The sequence below is a fragment of the Parasteatoda tepidariorum genome, chromosome 1, assembly GCF_982258835.1.
Source record: "Parasteatoda tepidariorum strain Cologne lab strain chromosome 1, Ptep-v5.0, whole genome shotgun sequence".
In the NCBI taxonomy this organism is placed as follows: domain Eukaryota; kingdom Metazoa; phylum Arthropoda; class Arachnida; order Araneae; family Theridiidae; genus Parasteatoda; species Parasteatoda tepidariorum.
The window spans coordinates 136457119-136480411 of record NC_141755.1 but is presented as its reverse complement, the minus strand read 5'-3'; the positions used below and the strand labels follow the sequence as shown (position 1 = coordinate 136480411).

The 23293-nt window shown below is 30.4% G+C and overlaps 1 protein-coding gene across 2 annotated transcripts; it reads right to left on the bottom strand.

Annotated features, from left to right (window-relative positions):
• Positions 1-194: 194 nt before the first annotated feature.
• On the bottom strand, positions 195-14626 carry LOC147817055 (nonsense-mediated mRNA decay factor SMG8-like). Of its 2 annotated transcripts, XM_087154299.1 has the most exons (7): positions 13901-14608; positions 9127-9253; positions 7416-7499; positions 6330-6397; positions 2905-3053; positions 1365-1453; positions 195-328 (listed from the first exon to the last, which is right to left on the bottom strand). In XM_087154299.1, exons 1-6 carry the CDS (start codon positions 13972-13974, stop codon positions 1428-1430), a joined length of 528 nt encoding a protein of 175 aa, XP_087010425.1. In that variant the 5' UTR covers positions 13975-14608; the 3' UTR covers positions 195-328; positions 1365-1427. The 2 variants fall into 2 exon arrangements, with proteins under 2 accessions (XP_087010425.1, XP_087010424.1); XM_087154298.1 differs by lacking the exons at positions 195-328; positions 1365-1453 and having other exon boundaries at positions 2391-3053; positions 13901-14626.
• Positions 14627-23293: the final 8667 nt, after the last annotated feature.

The window sequence follows — 23293 nt, the reverse complement described above, 5'->3', positions numbered from 1 at the left end:
TTTTCTTCAGCAATGAGGCACTTTTTCTAGGTGATTTTCCCTTTACTTTTATAAAACATGTATAGTCAAGAGCTAAAAAAAGTTTAATGTTACAAGAGATAATAAGAAATAATTATTGTAAATGAGGTTGACTTCGAAGACATTTGTTCTGTAAAAAAAGAAGTTTAATAAGCGAAATTAAATGAAAGTCATACCCAAGTCTTTAGCCATTTGGCAGTGGTACCTTATTTGAGACAAAAAGAATCCAATAAAATCTGAGAGATATCGCTTTGTGGAGAATATGTAGACAAACTCTTGATTAGCAGGAACTGCAAACAGAGAGTTTCCACTGCAAAATTAATATTTATGTAATAAATATATGTGTGTATATATACAATCCCTAAGCCAAATTATTAGACACATTATAAGATTCTAAGTAAAATCTTAATTATCAGGTGATACTATACAGCTTTATTGCTTTTACGCAACTGAAACCGGTTTGCACTTGTTTACATTAGTGTATCAATGGGTTATCATTGTAATGCAATACATTAAAAATAAATACAAATAGGAAGTATATTAAAAAATCACCTGAGTAAAAGCCCATTACATGTATGTTTAAATATAAGAGTATTGCAAGCAAACTCTTGCAAAACATGTAATTTTTGAAAAACTACAATGCGTCTAATAATTTGGTCTAATTATTACAATATAATAATATAAAACCTGATATGATAAATATTCTATATGTCTATGGCAATGCATGACTTATTGGCTATATAGTATTTAAAGAATATTTAAAATACTAATTTAAAATATAGATATAGTCTAATAAATAATATTTAATTTCAGATTAATATTTTATTTATATATTTAATATATAAATATTAATAAGAAAATATTAATATATTAAAGTAGAAATTATAATTTTGAGCAGAAAAAACAAATTTTCAAATCGTATACTTCCTTTCTTTCTTTTTTTAATTCGAAATATCTGATGCTTGCAAAGAATCTTGAAATAGACTTACTTAATTTTTTACAATTAGTGCAATTATCATTTTAGTTTTTTGATTACTTTTAGTGCAATTATTATTGAAATGGAAATATATTGATTTGTTGCTATAATTAATTTCTTTTTTAACTTTTAATTTATTTATTTTTTGTTAACTTTAAGATAAGTGCATTAAAATCAAATTTAACGTTGTAAAAGTTTCATAAAAAAAGAGACAAAAAAGTAATAAAATATGCATATAATATATTTTTAAAAAAAATTTCTGATCAATTTGGACTTTCAGTAATTTAAATTACAAACTTAACATAACGTGTTGACTGAACTAAAAAGTTCACTGTAGATTTCAAAGAAAATATTGATAGAAATTAAATACCTGACATTAGTTATAACTCTGCTTTTTCTCAATATTCTATAAATTTCATCCTCCAATGAGTGCTCAAGTTTTTTGAGAGGGGATTGTTTCTATAGAAATTTAAAAAAATAATATTTGTACATGACCATATCTATATTATATAAAACGCTAATACGTACGTATGTATGTATCAATAAAACCGATGATATTTCTTTTCTCGCGCTGGCAACAGTTTTCATTTTTAATTGTTAGGTTTCGGCGCGCAAGAGCACGTAGTGAGCAACCAGATAACAATAACCAGAGTGAGCATTATCAGGTTGTTCAATTCAGATTCATGCACTAAAAACATGACAATATTTAATTTAAACTCAATTAGAAGTGAGAATGCTTTAAAAGGCCGCTGTTGGATTGATATTTTTCTACTGGGAGCTACCTAAACGTCTAAAAAACGTTTAAGTGTTTGTATTGAATGCATTGAATTTTTTTATATTTCGCGTTTATTTATGCATTGAATTTTCACGCTTTAAAATGCAGAATATTAGTGAAGCAATATTTGATAATTTATTTTGCTAATATGTTTCTTATTTAGCTAATGTTTCGATTTTTTCACCATGTACAATCTAAACAGCTAATATGCTTTTTTAAAAGCCGATAAGAACATTGGTAGAATTCTTCTACTTAAGTACAATACTATGTCTTTGATGATAAAATACTATGTCTTTGATGATAAAATACTATGTCTTTGATGATAATATATTATGTCTTTGTGCTAGAACATTGTGTTCATTGGCGAGCGAGCGCAGCGAGCCATGGTTCACGGCGTGAACCACATAGGATTGAGTAGCAATTCTCGTGGGTTGGCGAGCGTTAGCGAGCAGGGGGCGGAGCCTGCTCGTAAGACATAAAACTTCAAATGATAATTGGCTATTCTACTGGAAGACGACATGAATATAGCATAAATGAACAACAAGCAAATATAAATTAAGTAAACGAAATTGAATACTATTAATTATCTGGGCTTAAACCAGAATTTTTATAAAAATTCTCTTTTCTATGAAATTATGATAATCTACTCATAATTATGATAATCTAAAATAATGATAAATTGGATCCTTCAGCCAGAATCTTGTTTTTAATTTTGCGAAAAAATTCCAAAAAATATCTGTCCTTCAAGAAAATAAAGTTCTTAAATTGAAAATAAATGCAAAACCATACCAAGCCTCTTAAAGTTATTTTTTATTTTATAACCGTCCTTGAACAGAAAAACCAAATTTGGGTTTATGACTGCATTGTTCAACTTTGTAGCATTGTAATTTTAAACATAATCCAGAAGACAAGGGAACTCCTGGATCAAGTACAGGGATAAATTTGCCTTTGTGGAGGACTTTTTGCTGGAACTAACCCACATTTGCGTTACATTGAGAGGAAGAATACAAGAACCTCCCCTAGTTAGCCTGACGGCAAGGGGACTCTAACCCATGATCCGTCTACCAGTGAGGATATTACACGTCAGTACTGTGGCCAGTGCAAGCTGGATGCCAGTAATTTTTTAACAACATACTTTTGGTCTTGTTGAAAATTCGCCAGAAGTCAAATTGTCGGGTGGAGTGTACAAAGGAGAAGATTCGAACACAAAGAGAGCATGGTCTCCATTCTGTAGAAAGTTCCAAATCGGATAGAACTTCTTTAAACCAGGGCAATGCTTTCAATCTGAAAGAAGAAGGAAAAAAACTAACACACATGAAATACAATATCGCAAGATAGTAAAAATAACAACCACTAAACAAGGACAAAATATTCAGACATGTACTCAATGGCATTAAATTTGAGCTGACTATGTCTGTCAAAAACATGCCCAGAACAGATGGGCTAACGCTCAGTTTTAAAAAGAATAAACCCACTTAGACTTATAACCCACTGACAGTTCTGCATGTAAAAAGTCGCATTTTAATGTGCAGTCTTCTCCACATAGCAAAACTGGTTTTTACTTGTTACTATATAGGAGAAAAACATTCCTCCCAATTTTACTCATTTGCTAAACTGCCAGTGGGATAATACAAGCTCAAGATAATACTTAATTTGCAAAACAAAGGCTAAAATTCTTAAAAAATTATAAACCAAAATTTAGGTAAATATAAGATACATTATTTGAGATGATCTATTTTTGAATCATGACATTTGATACTATTATCGTAGAAGAATTGGTGAAAATTTCTGAATAGTGAAAATTTCTTTTGTACTTAACATAGAATATTTAACTTAACACTCTTTTAATGAGTTATACATTCGTATTAAATTAAAAGGCAGGTTACACATTGATTGCTAAGAAAATAATAAGAATATTTAAATTTGCTTTTAATAAAATGAGATAAAAATTAAATAATTGACTTATTTTAATTATAAGAGAATTAAGAATGATTAAAAAAAATTAAACCATAAAATTAAAGAAATTTTAAAAGTTAGGAAATATGTAAGGCCTATAACAGCATCATAACTATTAAATTACTTATACAGTTGAACCTGTTTATCTTGAAAACCCCTATATCTCGATATTTCTAAAATTCCCTACATTTACTGTCTAAAATCAATGTATTTTTCAGGTTTATGTCATATTTTTTCCCCTTCAAATCCTTCGTTTCTCGAATTTCTAATAATACAGTACAAATGTCAAAACTTTCCTTATCAGTAGAACTTGCTACAGAGATGCATTTTGTGAACACACAGGAAGTAGGGATGAACTGGTTGGGGTGTTTCTTGGAATTTCAATCACTATCCCTGCACTTTCTTTAACTAGAAAAGAATACAATGATTCTGGCATTAAGTGAGGGGTTAATGAGTAGTGACTAGACCACCAGGGGTGAGCTTTTCAATATAGATATGAAAGCTAAGAATTCATTTTCACCTCAAAATTGCAACCAATGGATCAAAGGATAATTAGGAGTTTTAAAGTGAACTGTAGAAAACAGTTGGTATGCAAACTTGTAGACGCCATTGATGAAAAAATTTCTCTTCCAAAATTAAATGTGTTGAATGCTATCAGAATTACTGTTTTGCCTGGAGAAATGTGTCTCTAAAATTTATCCAAAAAGGTTTTAAGAATTGCTGTGCAGATGATGAACAAGAGGTTGAAGGCATTAGTAAAGAAGAAGAAACTGCTGATGCTGAAAATACAGTGCCAGATTTGCCAGAATGGAATGCAATAAAATCTGGATTTAATGTTGGCATTAATTTTGAAGAATTTTACAAGTGAACAGCTGCCTGGCAACATGCGGAACATTGACAGATGCAGAAATCATAGATAATGTCAAAGGAATATCAGATGATGAGGAAGAAGCTGAAGATCATATTAATGAACCAAAAGTGAATGCAACAGAGGTAGAAAAAAAGCTGTAGAATTCTAATAAAATATTCTTGAATCCCAGGAAAATGTTATCTATTTGGGCTTTCCGCTCTTTCTAACCTTTAAAAGAATAATCGAAACAAATAAAGTTATACATCAAAAATCTTTTAAAAATTACTTTCAGTGTTAAATGTATGTTAAAAAAATATTATGTAAATAGATGTTATGTAAATATATGTGGTATAAGTAATTTGAAGAAATGCCCATATTTTTCTACTAAAAACAATTAAAGCACTTTTAATAGAATTTCTTAATTAAATTAAATATTTTTAAATTACCTGTATAACTCGAAACCTCTTTAACTCAAATTTTTCTGCCTTTCCTGTGAGATTCGAGATAAACAGGTTAAACTGTATTAAAAAATTCAGACATATATAATCGAATAATATAATTTTGAACTATGTGTTTGATTTGAAGGTAAGAAAATATATGAAAATTTTTATCAAGAGCCTGGCTTTTTATCTGATAACTCTTTTCAGCAAAATACAAAATTTGAGAGAATTCAGTTGAATAGTTACTGATAAATCAAATTTAAAACATACAACCTTTTCAAAATTCGATTTTTTAGGAATTATTCAATCGATTTCTCACAAATTTTGTATTTTTTTAGTTAAAATTATAATTTTTAAAAATATGCAAAAAAATGTATAGATTACAATTTAAAATATTTTCCACTTTTAAATAAAATAATAAATATTTACTAAAAGTTATATATTGCATGGAATTATATTGAGCTATGGTGAAATATGCAAAACGTAAAATTAACATTACGGAGTACAGAAATATGAATCCCTTGGAAAAAAGTTATGTTTATTCAGAGAAAGTATGTTTTTGTGTCTGATTTTGTATGTAAAATAATATTATCTGCACTAATTATTTATCATATTTGAGGTCAAACCTTTGAAATTGTAAAATTGAGCCCTAGAATATGAAGATCTGATCATTAGATCAAAAGTTACTTAGGGTAGTCTGTTTCTTTGTACATTTATAAGAACCTCATCAATTGATTGGCAAAACAATAATACAGATTAATCAAACAGAGCTATATTTAACATTAATGCTTTTAATTAAAACTGATTCAACACTTACATCAAGGAAAAGCAGCAATTTAATTTGATACTTAAAATTATTTTCATTTTTTTCCTGTTATAAATACAAAAAAAAAAAAAAATTATATTTGGTTTAATACTTTTGACATGAATTTTCATGTGAGCTACTTTTTTTTTCTAGCTAGAGAATTACAGGTTCCAGAGGATATGCCAGCCTATTCATCAGATGGCTTTATATTATGTCAGAAATTTAATGTCCATCATTTTCATGCCTTCAACTAAAGTAAAAAATATCACGCAAGTGATTAAAATAATCTCTTTATCGAAATCCCACATGAACCACTCTCCATTTAATAATTGTCCTTTACTTTCCGTGGAGATAGCGGGATTAAAATAGGGTGAATCTCGTAGATTAAATTTTTATAGATTGCTGAATACGATTAATTATCTTTTTATTTTATTAGATTCTTGAGCAGCCATAACCAGATTTAAGCATATAAGTACTGCATATTAAAAAAAGAAATGAAATAAGAATACCTAATTGTGTCTAGAGCTCTGAAAAGCTGGATGTAGCTAACATCAAAACCTGCTTTTGGATATATTGTCTGAAAAAAAGATTTGAGAAAAAGATTAAGTTCGTCAATTAAAAAAAAAAATCAATACATAAACTAAGTATGCTGAAAAGAATAAAATAGTTTAAATAAAAAAAGAACATTGGTTAATTAGATGCTACTTTTTTTTAGATTTTACTTATTGCCTGATCTTTGATTGCCTGTAAAAAATAAAAAAGAAAGTAAGTAATTAATTAATTGGTATATAAAAATAATGTTTCAAGCTGAAAGGCATACATTGAAAGCTAAAATAACTGCACAATTTTCATTTATCTTTTATTATCTTCAGTTCTGTAAGATTAAGCAAATTATTAAATTATATTATATTATGCAAAACATGATTTCATAAGTTTATCCCATCAAGCTAAAATTTAAGCATCATCTAGTTCTAACTCATGTTATTCATAATACACTAAAATCAAACAATTTTCACAATTATTCTTATTTTGAATATTTAACATGATATATTTCAACTACTATTAATTTTAAACTATTCAATTTTATAGAACCATTTTTCAAAAGCCTAATTAAACAAAATAAACATGTGGTTTCAGATAATTTAAGAAGAAATACTAAAACGGTGACAAAACCTTTACATGCTATTGATCTTTAAGCTTACTTTACATAATGAGTAAAAATAATGAACTAAGTGTATGCAATAAATGTGGCTCTTGATCAAACAGAGCTATACGCAAGCAAACATCAGAGATGTTATCTCTTAATGTTTGAAAAAGAATTGTATACAGATTAATTTGTAGCAATATCTAAAGTTGAAACAATATTAAAAATTAACTTTTTAAATGACCTTCCCAAACAAACTAATTGACATTTTAGGAAAACTTTTAGGCTTGAGGGAGTTCCTCTTTACACCTACTTTAAAAATTCCAAAACTCCAACACAAATGATTTTTTAGTTATAGGATTGATGCACAGTTGGACAGACACGCAAATTATTTTTTTTATTAAATAGACGATAAAGAAGCAAAAAAAAAAAAATTTTTTTTAATGCTTACAATGATTATATGAGAAACACAGAACAGAGTAAGTAATATTTTAGCAAAATCCAGATGCAAATCACTCCATACTTCTAAGAAGCTCTACAAATATAAACTTAATTATTTATTTATTGATACATGAAGGAAAAAACTTATTTTGTTTAAAGATTAAAATGTCAACTACTTAAAGAGGTTAAGGAATGTTTCTATTACTTTTTTAAAAGCTGTACTGGAAAAATCAAGCTACGAATTAATTAATATATGATATCCGTCGTTGAACAGCTGACCCACTTTTGGGTTTACGACAACTAATGCTCAACTCTGTAGCCTTGCAAATTTTGAATCAATCCAGAAGAGAAGGAAACTCCTGGATCAGTAACCCCAGAGGTATTGATTTGTTATGAGAACACGGAAGATTTTGCGACTCGACTGATTTAACGTGCATCAGTCACCATTTACTACATGGGGAGTCTTTGGCCGGGGGGGATCAAACCCAAGAACTCTTGGACTTGGGCCCAGTGCCCTACTAACCAGGCTATTCCGGCCTAATTAATTCATATTGTAAAATATAACAAAGTCACACAATTTTAACTGATAGAAGGGAGACAAGTGGAAAATATAAAATTACAGCAAATTAGTATGACAAAAAAATATTGGTTCACTTCATTGGAATGTTCTATCCCTTGAGCCATCATGACTCAAGAGTCTAATAAGTTGTGAAAGATAGGAATGTCTAGAGAAAAGTACTGCAGAAAGCCTGAGCTCACCCCGGGCTACTGAGCTATTTAAAAGGGAATAAGAGCAAATTTAATGATAATTAATATACACGTTTAATTGGGAAGATGCACAAGTTCCCGCGCTTTGTTTAATTTAAAAAAATTGCATTTAAAATGAAATATTTTGCCATAATCTTTTGTGTTATTCAAATGAGAATTTTTCGCTCTAAAAAATAGTGTATTTTGCTTTTTTGTTGACTTTATTTTTGTTACTTTTTAGAGCATTTAAATGGAGTGTCAAGTCGACAAAAACGAGCATTTCCGACCCCACATTCATTTTGAGTTTAATCGAGGTGCCGAAGCTACAGAAGCTGCTAGAGAGAGCAAGCACAGAACTACTCAAATGCTTCACGTGGCGTTTCATTCAATAATGACGTCGAATTATGGGCTTGGTTGGATGACTTTTTCGAGACGCTTTCAGGTGATTTCTGTCAAAGAGGCATCGTTAAACTGGTTGAATGTTGAGAGGAAGTGATACACAACAATGGAGAGAACATTATTGATTAAATTGTTATTTTATGTAAAAAAATTAAGTTTAAGTAAAAAAAAATTTTTTCTAAGAAAGCGGGAACTTATGCATTAACCCAATATTAATATAGGTGCCATTATAAAAAAAAAATTTGATAAGTTATCTTTTTCAATTCTCAAACTGCCTTGGTACAAAATATATGAATAGAAGTTTATCTTTCATGCATATTTTTGGTATTAATATTAGACAAAATATTTCTACTAAATCTATCATAATTAAGGTTGATTATTAATGTCACGCTAGAGCTGTGCAATCGGTGACAGCAAATCCTGACAATTTATCACTGAGAACAACTTAGTCAATATTTAAAAGGGTTGGGAAAAAACCCCGAAAAGTAATTAAAATATATGCTTAGTTATCAATAAACCAAGTGAGTGAAAATTAAACAAGCGAAGTAAATTAAAACACAAATTTTGATTTTTACCTTTGTTTCCAACTCTGTTCCTAACTCTTTGCATTTACGAACTAAAACACTTGTATCAGATATGCCAGTTGCTTGAAGAAATATGGCACTGACAGAAGGATCGTAATATCCTTTTACTTCACAACTCCTCTTGAAAGTAAAAGATCAGTATTATGATGGTTATGAATTACTGTAAATTTATATTAATAAAAATATGAATTTCAAATAATTATTGAGAGCATTATTGAAACAAATTGACAGACTTAATTTAAAATGTTTTTTTTTTCATTTTTTAAAACAGGGTTGCCAGTTAAATTTGGAAGAAAAAAAATTCTTGGCACGCGTTATACGCAATATATTAAGAAGAAACACAATTATTGTTCTCTTCTTTGAGCTATTTTGGGCTAACTATACTAGTTTAAATAGCTGGTATAACTTTGAGGAAAAAGAAGGAACAGCTGAACATACTTAATGGTATCATAAATAAAATAATAGCTGAATTATCATCTTTAAATAACCCATAGATTGTTTTCTGAGAGTTCTGAATATTTCAAAAAACAAAAATAAGAAATAAAATTCCCAGTTTGTAAGGAAAAATTTAAAATTTACAGAATTTTCTCTGTTATTTTAGGTGACTTTTAAATTCCCTGTATTTTCCCTGTGGAGTGGCAATCCTGTAATAGAAAATAGTAAAAAACATATAGATTATAAATGTTATAATAGACAAAGTATTACACAAAAAAGACAAAAAATAAAATACTAATAGTTGAAATAATGTGTGAATAAATTTATTTTTTAAATATGCAGTCAAAACTTCATTTATTAAATGTGTTTCTCTCACTTTAAACAAAGGTTTTATTATGAAATAATTACACAAAATGAGCCCTATGCTTATCTTAAGATTATGTTGAATTTTTTATGGTAAGTGTCAGCTTTTGGATGAAATAGGGTGCATAGCCAGATTTTTCAACAAAAAACAAGCATTGTCATACTTTAACTGACGATAATGATGCTCGATCAATGTTATTGTACGGTTGCCGCTCAAATTTGGAGGAAAAAAATTAACTGTGTCTTTCCTGTACACATTATACACACTATATTATGAGGAAACAAAATCATTGTTTTTGTGTGTAGCTAAATTGAACTAACTATGCTAGTCTTAATTAAAATTTTGAGGGAAAAAAAGGAACAGCTGAACAATTTTAAATAATGTCATAGTAAATGAAATAGTTTAGTATAGCTGAAATATCTTCCCTAAATATCCCGCAGATTGCTCTTTGAGTGGTAACCTTTTTTTAAAAAAAGAAGAAAATAAAAATTGAATTCCGAGTTTGTAAAGAAAAGCTCAAAATTTCTTTCATTTTGCCTGGTTAATTTTGGTGATTTTTAAATTCTCGGTATTTTCCACTTTTTTTCCTCTTCTCCCTGTAGAATGGCGACCCCGTTTTAAACATAGTCATTTTTTTTTACATTTGAAACATATACAAATGCTTTTTTGCATCATAATAATATTTAGGCTGCAAAATTTTTAAGTTTTACATTTCAAGTTATAGGCATCAATTTAAGTGTTTTTTCATTACAAGTTTAGTGTAACTGCAATGCAGTCAGAGAGTAATGATTGTTGTTATAGTTAATTTACATCGCACTAGAGCTGCACAATGGGCTATTGGCGACAGTCTGGGAAACATCCCGGAGGATGATCCGAAGACATGCCATCACAATTTTGATCCTCTGCAGAGGGGATGGTACCCCCGCTTCGGCAGCCCGACGACCTGCACACGAAGTCGAGCACTTTACGGTAGAGAAGTTTAATGATAACGATACTGCGGACCTTCTGTCCCTACACAGACTAATCCAAGTGGTCACCCACCCGCATACTGACCGCAGCCAGTGATGCTTGACTTTGGTGATCTGCTGGGAACCGTGTCTTAATGATCAGTCCACTGCGGGACAAATTATTAAAGTATTGTTCGCCTTAAAAAAATATTTATAGGCTATTTTTTATTTATTATATATTCCTTATAATACTTTTTTGTTAATTACTGCTACAGATTTCATGGTATTTAATTATGTTTTAATGTGATTGATGATGATTTCCAAAATGCGACATAGAAAATAATTAGTACGCTATATTATTAGAAGAATTCAGGGAAGTCTTGCCGAGTACTGATATCACCACCACTTTCTCATTTTTCACTTTTTCTTCCAAATAGAATTTTCTAAACATAAAATAAAAATTATTAGTAACAATGGTTTCAGATGAATTATGTTCAGAAAGTGCAATGAAAAAATAAAACAGCATTATATAGATTTTCAAGTAGCAGCAATTTTAAACTTTTAAGAAAAATAAATTCAGGCATGAAAACTGCTTACTTTATGGAAATGTGCACTTTTAGAAACCCATCTTCAAAGTGGAAAATACAGATAGTAGTTTTAAAGATACTTATTTTGTTAGATTAAACAAAAAATTATTATGAAGTAAATGTTGTTGTAATTTAGTAAAGTGTACAATGTTTATTGTCCAGGTCTCAAATTTAAAAAAAAAAATTACAATAATTTTTAAAAAAAAATAAAATTTAGATCAGTGGTTCCTGAATTTTTTTGTCCTGTAGACCCCTTGCCATGTTTTTCGGTTTTGGGCAGATCCCTTGCTTACCTGATATTGATTTTTTGTAAATTCATCAACTACAAATGTATATCTAACAGCTGGTATAGTGCTACTCACTGTGAAAGATTTAAATTTCTAACTGTAATGAAGTGTAGTGTGAAAAAGTTAAGAAAAAACACACGTTAATTTTATACATTTATTAATTAAATTCAAACTAATTTTTATTAATATGTAAATGGAACAAAATAGGGCACTATAAAACCTGTACTCCGTTACTAATATTATAATTGGGGAAATAAGTTTGTATACAAAACCGTAGTAGTGTACTGTCGGTTTGCTTATTAAGTTTTCTCGTAAGAACTGAGCAACTAATTTTCCGTATCTTGAGCGCAGATAAAATTGGAGGTCTAGCTAGCTAAAGAGTTGACACATCTTGTGAGGCTACAATTTACAGCGACAAAATACTTTTTTGTTACAAAACAGAACCTTACACGCAGAGAAAATAAAAACATACACGAACAGAGCTGCAGGCAACTGCTAGTTCATAATAATTCAGTTTCGTATATCGAAAAATTATCCTAATAACTTAAATTTCAATAATATTCTTGGTTCATAGCTACTTTTATAAATTATGTAGATAGATATATATCTTCATATTATAAGGTAGTATAATGTAAGTAATTATGCACTACCAGTGTATGTTGATTAGTCCACTCATGAAATGCCAAAATTAAAAGTCACGACCTGCTTATATGAGATCAACTATCGTTGGTCCCCATCTTCATTTCAAGGACCCTCAATTTTTTTTTCACTTGACATGAACTTCTCGTAGGTTATCATCGATCTCTGGGGATCGATATAGACCACTTTGGGAGTCACCGACTTAGATAATCATTATTTGTCCCAGAAACAGAGTGATTCTGAATTACCCGGGGTCAAAATATTTCATAACATTAATCTATTTTTTCTTTCTTCCAATAAAGTGAGATATTTCCAGATCAGTATCTGCTCGAACCAACTTACATGGAATAGGCTACTAGTTTTATAGTTAAAATTGTATAATTCTGACTTTTTTTTTCTCCATGAGCTACTACTTGGTTTTAAAAACTAAAGGGTAAACAATTCATACAAGAGAAGACAGAACTGATTTAGAGAAGGCATATTATTTTCTGTTTTGGTTAAATGTAGGGGTGCAGAGCCGTGATGGCTCAGAGGATAGAGCGTTTGTCTTCTAATGCCAGCCATGGCTGGTCAAAATGAATTACGCATCCAACTTGCACCGGCCACTGTGCAGACATAAAATATCCTCAGTGGTAGACGGATTATGGGTTAAAGTCTCCTTGTAGTGAGGCTAACTGTGAAAAACCGCAAAATGATTAGTTCCATAAAATGTCTTTCAAAAATGCAAATTTCTACCAATACTTAATCCAGGCGTTTTCTTATCTTCTGGATTGGGTTCAAAATTACAAAGCTACGTAGTTGAACGTTAGTAGTCGTAAACTCAAAAATTAGGCAGCTGTTGAACCACGGTTATAAAAAAAAACCATTTCTGCAGAGATATCATTACAACAATCTTTCTAGAAAAAACATTAAATTTAAAAAATTGTACCTATTAACATTGTACCATAATCATGTACCTTTTAACATTGAAAGGAAAATTTATTAAAAGTGCATAAAAAAAATTACTTCAATTAAACCTTAAAATTATAATATTTTTGTTACAAAATTCTGATTCTTAAAAGAACCATCCTAAGGTTCTAGTTAATTGAGTTGAAACTATAGTATGACAATTTAAGTTCGTTAATTTGTGCTTTATGCTGTAGTGTACATAGCACAAAATATCACCCTCTCCTTTCTTGGAAGTATTTTGATAAGACTATCAGGTTTTCCAGATTGATAACATTCTCAGATTTTTCTGCGGTACCCTGATCAGGAACCACAATAATTATTTACATCTTTTTTTGGAAAGAATGCTTCAATATACTTAGAATCACCTATGCTTATGTTTACGGAAATTCTATTATTCTTATTCAAAATTAGAAGGGCAAAAAAGAACTTTAGGACGAAATTATTATGAAGATACTGATTACGAAATCACCCCAATTTTCATTTAAAAAAATTTTCAGCAGAGATCAATAACTGAATTACTTTCAAGCAATTTAAAAAATAATTAAAAGCACGCCTTACTTTAAATCTTTATTGACTAGATCAAATAAACTAAAATCTATAGTGTTTTCATCCTCTGTTGGAGTTGACATCATAAAAATCTTCTAATATTCTTTTTAAAAGTAGTAAAATTTAAATAACCAGAAACACCTCATTGGCTAATAACAACACATCTGAAATTGCTGCAAAGAGGAAGATACTGTTTTGAAGCTATCGCCTGTTTATTTCTGCTCCAGTTATGTGTTACTCACTAATAGTTAACGATGGTACTTGTCTCAGTCGATTACCGAAGTCAAACAACACTGGTGTTGAATTTACAATCACAACACTCGAAAGCGTAATCTGGGAAGAAAACCTTTGATTCCATGTTTCAATCCTTCCCCTTTATCCCTCTTCTCAGTTGTATTGGACTGTACTACGATATTTCCTCCTTTCTTAAAATGTTTTCGTATTTATTTACCACAAATATTTTTCTTAATTTCCATGACGCTTTTTTTGGAACTATGTTCTATGTGGTTTTCAGTTCCATACAATTTCCTAGTGTAAAAGATTTCAATCTATTTGAAAATCAAGACGGAAGCTAACGTACTTCCTTCTCCTATGACTCTCCACACGCAAAGATAAAAGCATTCTTGACCATCCTCCTTAGTCCTTAATGTAATGGTGAAGGCATGTAAAGTGAATGCAACACTCGAATACGCCAGGGAGAGACCGGTTTCATGCCTTTAGCCCTTCTCCCTTCCCTCTCCTCCCCTTTTCAGTTGTATAGGAATGTACTACGATATTTTCCCTTTTCTTAATATTTTTCCTTTTTATGTAATAAATATACTTTTTAAAATTTTCGTGATACCTTTCTTTAGAACTATGTTTAATGCAGTTTTCAGTTCCATATAATTTTCCAAGCTAAAAGATTTTAATCTATATGAAAATCAAGAGAGAAACTAACCTTCTTCCTTCCTCTGTAACTTTCCACACGCTAATGGGGAAAGCATGTGAAGTGTTGCCATAGGTACAGAGTACAGAGTTCTGCACCTGCAGCCCATTTCGATCGCCAATAGGTACACAGTTTATGGGCAATGTTGCTCGCCTTTGTGACTTTGGTTCACAGGTGCCCACTGGGTAACGCTAAATGAGTAAATTCCGGCATCTTCATAGGCAAATATTAAAATTCAGTGCCTGCCATTGGGGGAAAGGTAGACAGTTTAGCTGTGCGCCACCTGTAGCCGATTTCGATCGCTACACGTGCTTAGAAAATTTCCGCTGTGTATCCCTTCGCTTTTGCAGCGTTAAGAGTTTTAGTATTAAAATTATGATTTAAATTTTCGTCTAATATTATCATTCGAATAGTGACTTCTGCACGTTAAATCTATCGGGGTCACAATGTCCTCCAAGTTCCCATTACAAATCAATATCTCTGTCTGTACTGATCTAGGGGTCTATTCAGTAAAATACTTTTTAAAAATGCTTTATATATATTTCTTAGTGGCATATGTATATATTTTTCAAAATTTCGACAGCTAACCTTTGATCTGGTATTAGTATCAACGTTGTCAGTTGAACCCAAAAATTATAAAAAATTATTAATTGGCAGCAATCAATAATAATTAGAAAGGAACACCTATAGACGAAGTAGACAATACTATACATTATACATTAAATGTAGGCCATACAGAATTTTGTTATCGCCTCATATTGTAATTTACACCATCTTTGATTTCAGCGACACCTGTGCTAACTATTATATGGAGAGAGACAGGGCCAAAATGAAATATTTTTAAAAAATGCTTTATAGATATTTCTCACATATGTATATATTTTTCGAAATTTTGACACCCATCCTTTAATTTGGCATCAGTATCCAAGTTGTCGTTTGAACCGAAAAATTATAGAAAATTATTAAAGTGTCCACCAAATGATCCCCTTAAAACCAGTTATTAATAATAATTAGAAAGCAATGGATAGGAATGCCTATAGTCGAAATAGACTATACTATACATTAAATGTAGGCCATACAGAATTTCTTTCCCACCTCATATCGTATTTTACATCATCTTCGATTTCAGCGACACCTGTGCTAACTATTATATGGAGAGAGACAGGGACAAAATAAAATATTTTTTTAAAAATGCTTTATAAATATTTTTCTGCTTATGTATATATTTTTTGAAATTTCGACAGCTAACCTTTGATCTGGTATTAGTATCAACATTGTCAGTTGAACCCAAAAATTATAAATAGTTATTAAAGTGTCCACCAAATGAACCCCTTAAATCCAGTTATTAATAATAATTAGAAAGCAATGGATAGGAATGGCTATATTCGAAATAGACTATACTATACATTAAATGTAGGACATACAGAATTTCTTTCCCCATATCGTATTTTACACCATCATCGATCTTAGCGACACCTGTGCTAACTATATATAGAGAGTGATAAGGACAGATTAAAATACTTTTTAAAAATGCTTTATAGATATATCTTCTGGTGGTCAAAATATAATTTATTTTCATGTATATCATGTGGTAATAGCAAAACGTTTCATCTTTATTGATTGAAATGAACTGAAGTTGCCTCTCTTTTATATTTTTTTATTTTATTTTATAACCGTCGTTGAACAGCCGACCCAATTTCATGGGTTTACGACTACTTACGTTCAACTCCGTAGCCTTGTAATTTTGAACCAATCCAGAAGACAGGGAAACTCCCCAGAGGTATTGATTTGTTGCGGGAACATGGAGGACTTTGAGACTCGACAGATTTAACGTGCATCAGTATCCACTTACTACACGGGGAGTCTTCGGCCGGCGAGGATCGAACCCACGACGTCTTGGATATGGGCCCAGCGAAGATCTGAAAAAATTGAGTATTTAAAAGTAAATAACTTTGTTTGATATACAGTTCCTGGCCATATTATTAGACGCACTCTAAGATTCTATGTAAAATCTTAATTATAATGAAATATTATAGAGTTTTATTATTTTTATGTGACTGAAACCGGTTTGCACTTGCTTACGTTAGTGTATCAATGGGTTAACATTGTCATGCAATACGTTAAAAATAAATACAAATGTAAAAAATCTCCTCTATAAAAATCCATTACATGTATGTTCAAATATAAAAGTATAAACTCGTGCAAAACATTTAATTATTAATATACTACAGAGAGTCGAATAATTTGGTCTAATTGTTATAATATAATACCTGTTATAATAAATATTCTATATTTATATAATATATCCTCTAATTTATATGATATCTCTTCTAATGTAACCAATTGATACACGACCGTAGCCAAGTGCAAAAAGTTACGTAAAAACAATACAACTGTATAGAGCAGGGATGGGGAAACTACGGCCCGCGGGCCAACTGTGGCCCGCTGGAGGATTTGATCCGGCCCGCGGATAGGATTTTTATTTGCCGATCAGCGGCAAATATAAACAATATACATCCATTTTATTGTCGACTATGTTTAAAATTATTTCTGTTTTTCCTTTTTTAACAAAGTACTGATGACATTTTTACTTTCTCTATTTTTGTTCTACAAAACATAAATTGATGGAAATAGTTAGCACAGACAGCTTCTATTGGTAAAATGTTGAAAGCAGAAGTTCTTTATAGAATAGCCGTAGATTGGCTCCAACTAGCGTTTGTCCTTCTCGAGGAGCTGACTTATGGAATCAAATATAGGTAAATTGTACTTCACATTTGGCAGACTGCGCATTTTACTCTCCAAAGAGAGGACAATCTAACAATCATCTGAAGCAGTTGTTTCTAAATATGCCTAAGTTGGACAAATCATTACCAAAAGCTAGTTTCCAAAATTTAAAATTTCACTCCCAGAAAATCAGTGCTATGTTAGCTTAATCTTATATACGTGAACAAGAGTTTTCAATTATGAACCTTGGAAAAAATTATTTCAGAAGTAGACTAACAGAAAAAGATTTAGCCTTGTTCCTTAAAATAAGCACATCTAACTTCGAACCTTAATATAAGGAACTTTTAGAAATGAAATCGCAATTTCCTTCATCCCACTAAATATTTAAATTAAAACTTGTATATCGCTTTTTTTTCTTTCTTAAATTTTGAAGATCTTATTTGGCCCACCAAACATTTTTTTTTCTTGATTTTTGGCCCTCGACCAAAAAAGTTTGCCCATCCCTGGTATAGAGTATCGCCTGATAGTTAAGATTTTACATAGAATCTTAGCGTCTAATGATTTGGCCAGAGACTCTATAAAGAGCGAAGAAATGAGATGCTTTAACTAGATAAAGCAGTTATAGTTGCCATTTTTTATTCAACTATCGTCTTGACTACGCTAAACTACCGCGTTTTTCTATGTTTACCCTTTTATTAAGATATTTTCACTCATGACCAGGCTTAAAGATGAATATTTTTAGAATCATCTAAAGTACACGCAATAGGGCTAACTAATCAAATTAATTTTAAAGCAATTTAAAACAAAAAATTATTACGAAATTCTTTGAATTACTAAAGAAGAAAGCGGGACTGAAGATTTCAAAACACGTTTGATGGCTGGAAGAAAAAGAGGGGTTGTAAGACGATAAGGAGAAAAATTTTCAAGCTTTCCTCGATATCCTTAGTTGTTTTGATCTCGCTTTCCTCACTAGTTATTTGATTGATATCAGCAACCTTGTACCAGTAGGCGTGGCTGAAAGGACTTTCTCTACATTATAAATTTTTTTTTGAGGAGTTGGATGTCTCAACTTGCTTTATTGAAGAGGAAAGAACTACCACTATAAATATTAAATACCCTTGTATAAGACATTGATTCTACCTTTTGATAGATGAAGGTTGACATAGTCCCTTCAGTGGTGAATCGGGCGTGATTTCCAACATTGATGGATGATCCACGGTCCACATTAAACAGTTGATTTGATTAAAAATTTACTGCTCAAAAAAAAAAAAAAAAAAAAAAAAATCCGGTGAAGTAAATAAAGTTTCCCGGTCAATAAACAATATTGAAGAAGAAAATAAATAATGATTTTATAATTAATTTTTATTAATTAACAACAGATTAGAAAATTTAATGGGCTGTGCTTCAAATGATGGATGGATTTATATTTTGCGCAAATTATAAACATTAATTTTATGATTTTTTTTAAATTTTACATTAATTTCCTTTTTTTTTTAGGTTTTTTTTAAAAAAAAAATTATTGCTACGAAATCTTTTTTTACAATTTACTTTAAGTATTTTTAAAAACTGAAAATAATCTAAATTTTTAAATGTGAAATCTTTATGACAGACATTCATTTTAATGCAAACTGATGTGTAATCTTTCTCAATAAACTTAAGTGTATCAAACCATTTAAAATCTGTATTTAGTATGTGTTTTGTAATTATTCTTAGGTGTGTCTTTAAACACTTATTTGTGTTTTGTAACCAAAAAGGAATTTTTTTTTAAATAGGATAACATTTTACATTCTAGTCAGGGCTCGAAAAAACTCAGAAATTTTACCCGTCCCCGAGGACGGCTTGCCCAACAATGTACCCGTCCTCCTTTGAAACTAACCCGTAGCTTCTAAATAAATAAAAATATAATTTTCTCTTATTTATTATAATTTTCGAAAGGCAAATGAATTAGTAGTTACTTGGATTACATTATGCAGTAATAAACGAAATACTAGGTTAATACATAATAGTAACCTAGTATTTCTTTTATGAAATAATTTAAATGACTAAGGTCAAGTTATCTGGAATGTCAATTTATCCGAGGGTACTGCGTTTTTTAAATGAATCAAATATGACGTTTGCCAGTTCTACAATCAAGCCAATGATTTACAGAGGTTTCTGCATAGAAATCGGAAGGGGGTTTTCCATTTAGGTAGATGTTCATAATTACGTTTAACGCTTCTTGTTTAAGACCAGTAAGTAATGTGGGTTTTTTTCTGTAAGTTCATTGCTGAAAATCCCCTTTTAAACACTGCAGTACTCCCAGACAGAGAAAACATCAATTCTAATAACAAGAATTGAAAATGTATCACGAAAATTAACGGGAAAATGGCCGTCCGCGCGGACGTCGGATTCGAGAAATTCGTTGTCCGCGGGAAATTTTTGACCGCCGAGGACGGGTGGACGGGCTGTTTTTCGAGCCTTGATTCCAGTGTTAAATTTACAATATTTTGTAGTCCCAGTTATATGTGAACAAGTAAGTTATTTTCATAAATATACAGGGTTATAAATAATTCCCACCGGGGTTTCGAAGTAAGTAGTAAAGAAAAGAAGACGAATATGAAAAAAAGAAACATGTGAAATTATTCCGAAACTATTCAAGTTTTACTTACATACATTACAGGTGTTCTATGTGTGAACCCTTGGTCACACGGCATACATCAATGCGATAGTCCAGTTCCTGCCGGAGGGAATTATGAATAACCCTGTATTAGACAACATGATACATAAATAGATAAAATAACGATTAGAGATGAAGTACACACATTTTTAGAATGGGCCCCGGCCGAAAATCCTGAAGGGTGAAGTTACGGTACTGGCCTTATCTCTTCCCAAAAAGCCTGTCAATTTTGACATCACTTCTAACATGGACTTTTATTAACTTAACTTTTTAATTCATCCTGTACGTAAATAAAAAAAATATTCTGGTTAAAAATTCCAAACTACAAGTATTGCTATAAAGTAAAAATTACATAGCATCCCTTTCCACATAACCCCCGCTGTTATCTCTCACGTGGTATTATCTCTTTTGTTCTACTTTTTTCTTTCAAATCCTTTCTGAAAACAAACTCATATTTTAGCCTACACCGGATTGGTTTTAAATTTTATATCGGGGGTGTCCGAATTTGCAACTGTGTACAAATCTACATTTCCTTTCTCACAGGGTAATTCCACTCTCCTAGAAGCGTTGATTTAATAGTCACTTCAATCCTTCGCCACCTGCTCCTTATCTCCTACTTTCTTTCCAGGAGTCCTTGTATATATTGTAAATAATTTTTATGTTTCTTATTATTATCTTTCGTATTATTATCATCCCTATTTAATGTTTTATATGTATTTTGCGATTTATATTATATAACTCAGTTCAAATTTGTTAACTCATGTACTATGCGATTTCTTAATCATGCGATTATATGACGCTCCCCCTTCCCTTCCTCCTCCTTTTCAACCGAGATGAAAGAGCAGACAGCCTTATCAGGCTAGGTACTCTGAAAAAATTTAATAGTTACAGTTTCCAGGATTCATAAAATACTATCACTACTCCGGACCCCCCAGAGTGATGCGCACTCCTCTCTTGTCGGAATTCTCGCCTGCAAGGTCCCCTTCCCTCACAAACCTTATCTCATTCATCCTCTTAATGTTCCTTAATAACCTCCTCGGTCACCGGTATCTTGTTCATACATTTGACCACCACTGGGATTTTTCCACTCTCATTTCCTCTCTCTCTCTCTCTCTCTCTCTCTCTCTCTTTGCTCACTCCTTTGAAGAGACTCGTGCCGCTCCGATTTCAGTCAGTGACGTCGGCGATGTAACTACCATTCTTTTTTTAAAACTCATTTCGATGCATTCATTGTTTTCTATATTCATTTTGAGGTTTCTTATCTGATTGCAAACATTTAACAGTGGAAGTTAAATATCAGCTTGCGCGATAGTGACTGGCAAGAATTATTTTAAAACACAAAATGAGGAAACTCAATTTTCCATGTTTTATTTCAGAAAACATAAAGGTGATATCAAATAAACTGTAAAATGTACTAGATTGCAATGAATTATGTTTCATGTTTTCTTTCTTTTTTTTTCTTTTTTTTTAAGACGCTTAAAAATTTCGCCATTGAAATCGATACCGTCTCGACACTTTAAAATAGAAGGGGGAAAAATGTACAAATAGAAAGAAAATAAAATCCTGAACTTCAAAAATAGTTGATTTTATTCAGTAAATTTTGTTCTGTTGAATCTAGTCTCAAAATGTTACTAAACATATATATATATATATATATTTTGATTTTGAAAGTTTTAAAAATATTCTGAAAAACTTTAGTAGTCTAATTTTTAAATGCAAAAACTGCTTAAATTTGATAACCACATACATAAAGAGCTTTCAATGAATAAAAATAATTACATGAAATAACGGAATTTAGCTTGATAACATGCTAGTACACAATGAGAAAAATTCTTTAACCGACGCAAATCGGACACCGGTATTCCTTATTTTCAAGCTCTCTAATTAAAAGTAAAATATATATTTTGAATTCGAAAAAAAAAATGCAATAGTTACTGAAAAATCGGTACGTTATACTAAAATATAAAATCCAAGTGTAAAATATTCAGTCATATTTCAAAAATTTGATTTTATAAATTACCTGTAATATTGGAAAATTAGGATTGATATTTAATAATGGTTATAAAAAGATCTCCGCCCCCCACCTCAGCATTTAGAAAATTCTAAAGCAACTAAGGAAACCCTTTGAGCAGTTAATTCTTTAAATTTTGTTCTATTGAACCTAGTCACAAAATTTTACTAAAACTTTTTCTGAAAGTTTTTAATTTAAACTTTAAAGATTAGACTAATAAAGCTACTTAAATACAAAAACTTTTTAAATTTGGAAACTAGGCGTAAAAGAGCTTTCAATGAATAAAAAGAATTACATAAAATAACGGAACTTAGTTTGTTAACCTAACAATACGCAATTCCTTAACCTTTGACGCAGATGAGACACTTTAATTGCAAGTAAAAATATATTTCGGTATAATAAATCATAAAATTAGTCTAATATTTACTAAAAATCTTAAATATTCTGAAATCTATTCTGAAATATATAATTCAAATAGTAGTTTTAATTTTTTCATTTATAGTCAAAAATTTAATAAGTGATTTTGTTAATTAAGGAAACTTCAATGATGAATTACTATTTCTTAGATGTAATTAATTTCTAATAAGTGTAAATTTGTAAATTTTGAAGTGAGCCGCGTTACAAGAATTTTACCTTTACAGCAAAAAAAAAAAAAAAAAAAAAAAAAAAAATGACATTCTCTATTTCATAACCAGAAATGATCAAAATGTTAAATATATTATTTTCATTTGTTTTGACTTTTATACTTTTTAATGAAAAATAAAAGAGTTAACACTTCATTAACTTTATTGAAAATGTGTGCACTTTAGTCAGTAGATTGCTTATCATAGTGGAGAATTTATAGAACTAAAATATTACGTTCTAATAATAATGGAAAATTAAAGTTTAATAAAGGTTTTGACAAGGTCTCTTCCCAGCCCTTCAGCATTTGGAAAATTAGAATTCTGTAGAAACTAAGTGAACAGTTGATTTCATTTAGTAAATATTGTTCCATTTAACCTATTCATAAAATTTAAATTTTTTTTAAAGTTTTTGTAAGTTTTAAACATGCTTTAAAATTTAAGAAACTTTATTAATCTAATCTTTAAA